This window comes from Diabrotica undecimpunctata, chromosome 6 (genome assembly GCF_040954645.1).
Source record: "Diabrotica undecimpunctata isolate CICGRU chromosome 6, icDiaUnde3, whole genome shotgun sequence".
Taxonomy (NCBI): domain Eukaryota; kingdom Metazoa; phylum Arthropoda; class Insecta; order Coleoptera; family Chrysomelidae; genus Diabrotica; species Diabrotica undecimpunctata.
The window spans coordinates 18,324,858-18,326,015 of record NC_092808.1 but is presented as its reverse complement, the minus strand read 5'-3'; the positions used below and the strand labels follow the sequence as shown (position 1 = coordinate 18,326,015).

General features: G+C 36.6%; 1 protein-coding gene across 1 annotated transcript; it reads left to right on the top strand.

The window, feature by feature from the left end:
* The first annotated feature begins 246 nt into the window (after positions 1-246).
* Positions 247-780, top strand: LOC140444242 (uncharacterized). The gene has a single exon (XM_072535987.1). The coding sequence runs from the start codon at positions 247-249 to the stop codon at positions 778-780; it is 534 nt and encodes a 177-aa protein (XP_072392088.1).
* Positions 781-1,158: the final 378 nt, after the last annotated feature.

Sequence of the window (1,158 nt, the reverse complement as noted above, 5' to 3'; positions counted from 1 at the left end):
ATTAATTGTACTTACATGTTTCGTATACCTTCAAAATCATGTACATGTTCTTATTTTATTGTATAAATTTTGATTTAATACATTTTTTCTTAGACAAAATATCAAAATACAGTGTTGAGTAATATGGCCAGGTGAAAAGTAGGGTTATATGGCCATGGCCATATGTATCTTACGTGGCCATATTACCCTACAATGCATAATTTGTTTGCTGTATTGATATTATTTCTTTTATTTCAGAAATAAAAAATGCCCCAGTATCAACGCAGGGGCCTACGAGGCAACTGGACGGAAGAAAATTTGTCAGCAGCTTTAAGAGCCGTGGAAAATGGGACCGCAGTTAACACAGCTAGTCGTACATATCACATCCCAAGGCGGACACTTCGACGATATTTAGAAGAGGGAAAACAAGTAAAGTCTTGTTTGTCTTGTCTAGGGCGAAAGACTATACTTACAAATGCCCAAGAAGCAGAATTAGTTCAACGTATTATCCGTCTTTCGCAAATTGGATATCCACTTACTGCAAGGGTACTTTGTAAGTGTGTATATCGGTTTACAGAACTGAATAATATTCCAAATCCTTTTCAAGAAAGCAAAGGAATAGCTGGTCGTTATTGGCTACGTGGTTTTATGAAGCGCAATCCTCAAATCAGACCTAGCAAAGCACAAAACTTAAATCCGGCTAGGGCACAAAAGCTTAATAAATTTATTGTAAAAGATCATTTTACTAAGCTGGAAGGTATTTTAAGAGAAATGGACATACTTTCTTTAGATCTTGATTGATCTTGAGTTGATCTAAAGAAAGCATATGACTCAATACCTAGAGTCAAATTATGGGAAGCAATGAATGATCTCGGAATCCGACAAACACTAATAAAAGCAGTGAAAGCACTATACAAAGAAAACAAAGTAGCTATTAAATGTGGAAATAAAGCCTACCATCCATTTAAGACGACAAAAGGACTTCTACAAGGCTGTGCTACGTCCCCTACTCTGTTTAAAATATTCTTGGAAAAGACACTCAAACCATGGAGGAGAAAGTGCGAAGGAATGGGCATACCAGTAAGAGACGAATACCTATACACCTTAAGTTTTGCCGACGATCAAGTAGTCATCGCACAAGATGAAGAAGATCTCAGCTTTATGCTCAGAAAACTAGAA

Excerpts from the sequence above, each read along its gene's own strand:
- LOC140444242 (XM_072535987.1), top strand. The coding sequence starts at position 247 with ATGCCCCAGTATCAACGCAGGGGCCTACGAGGCAACTGGACGGAAGAA.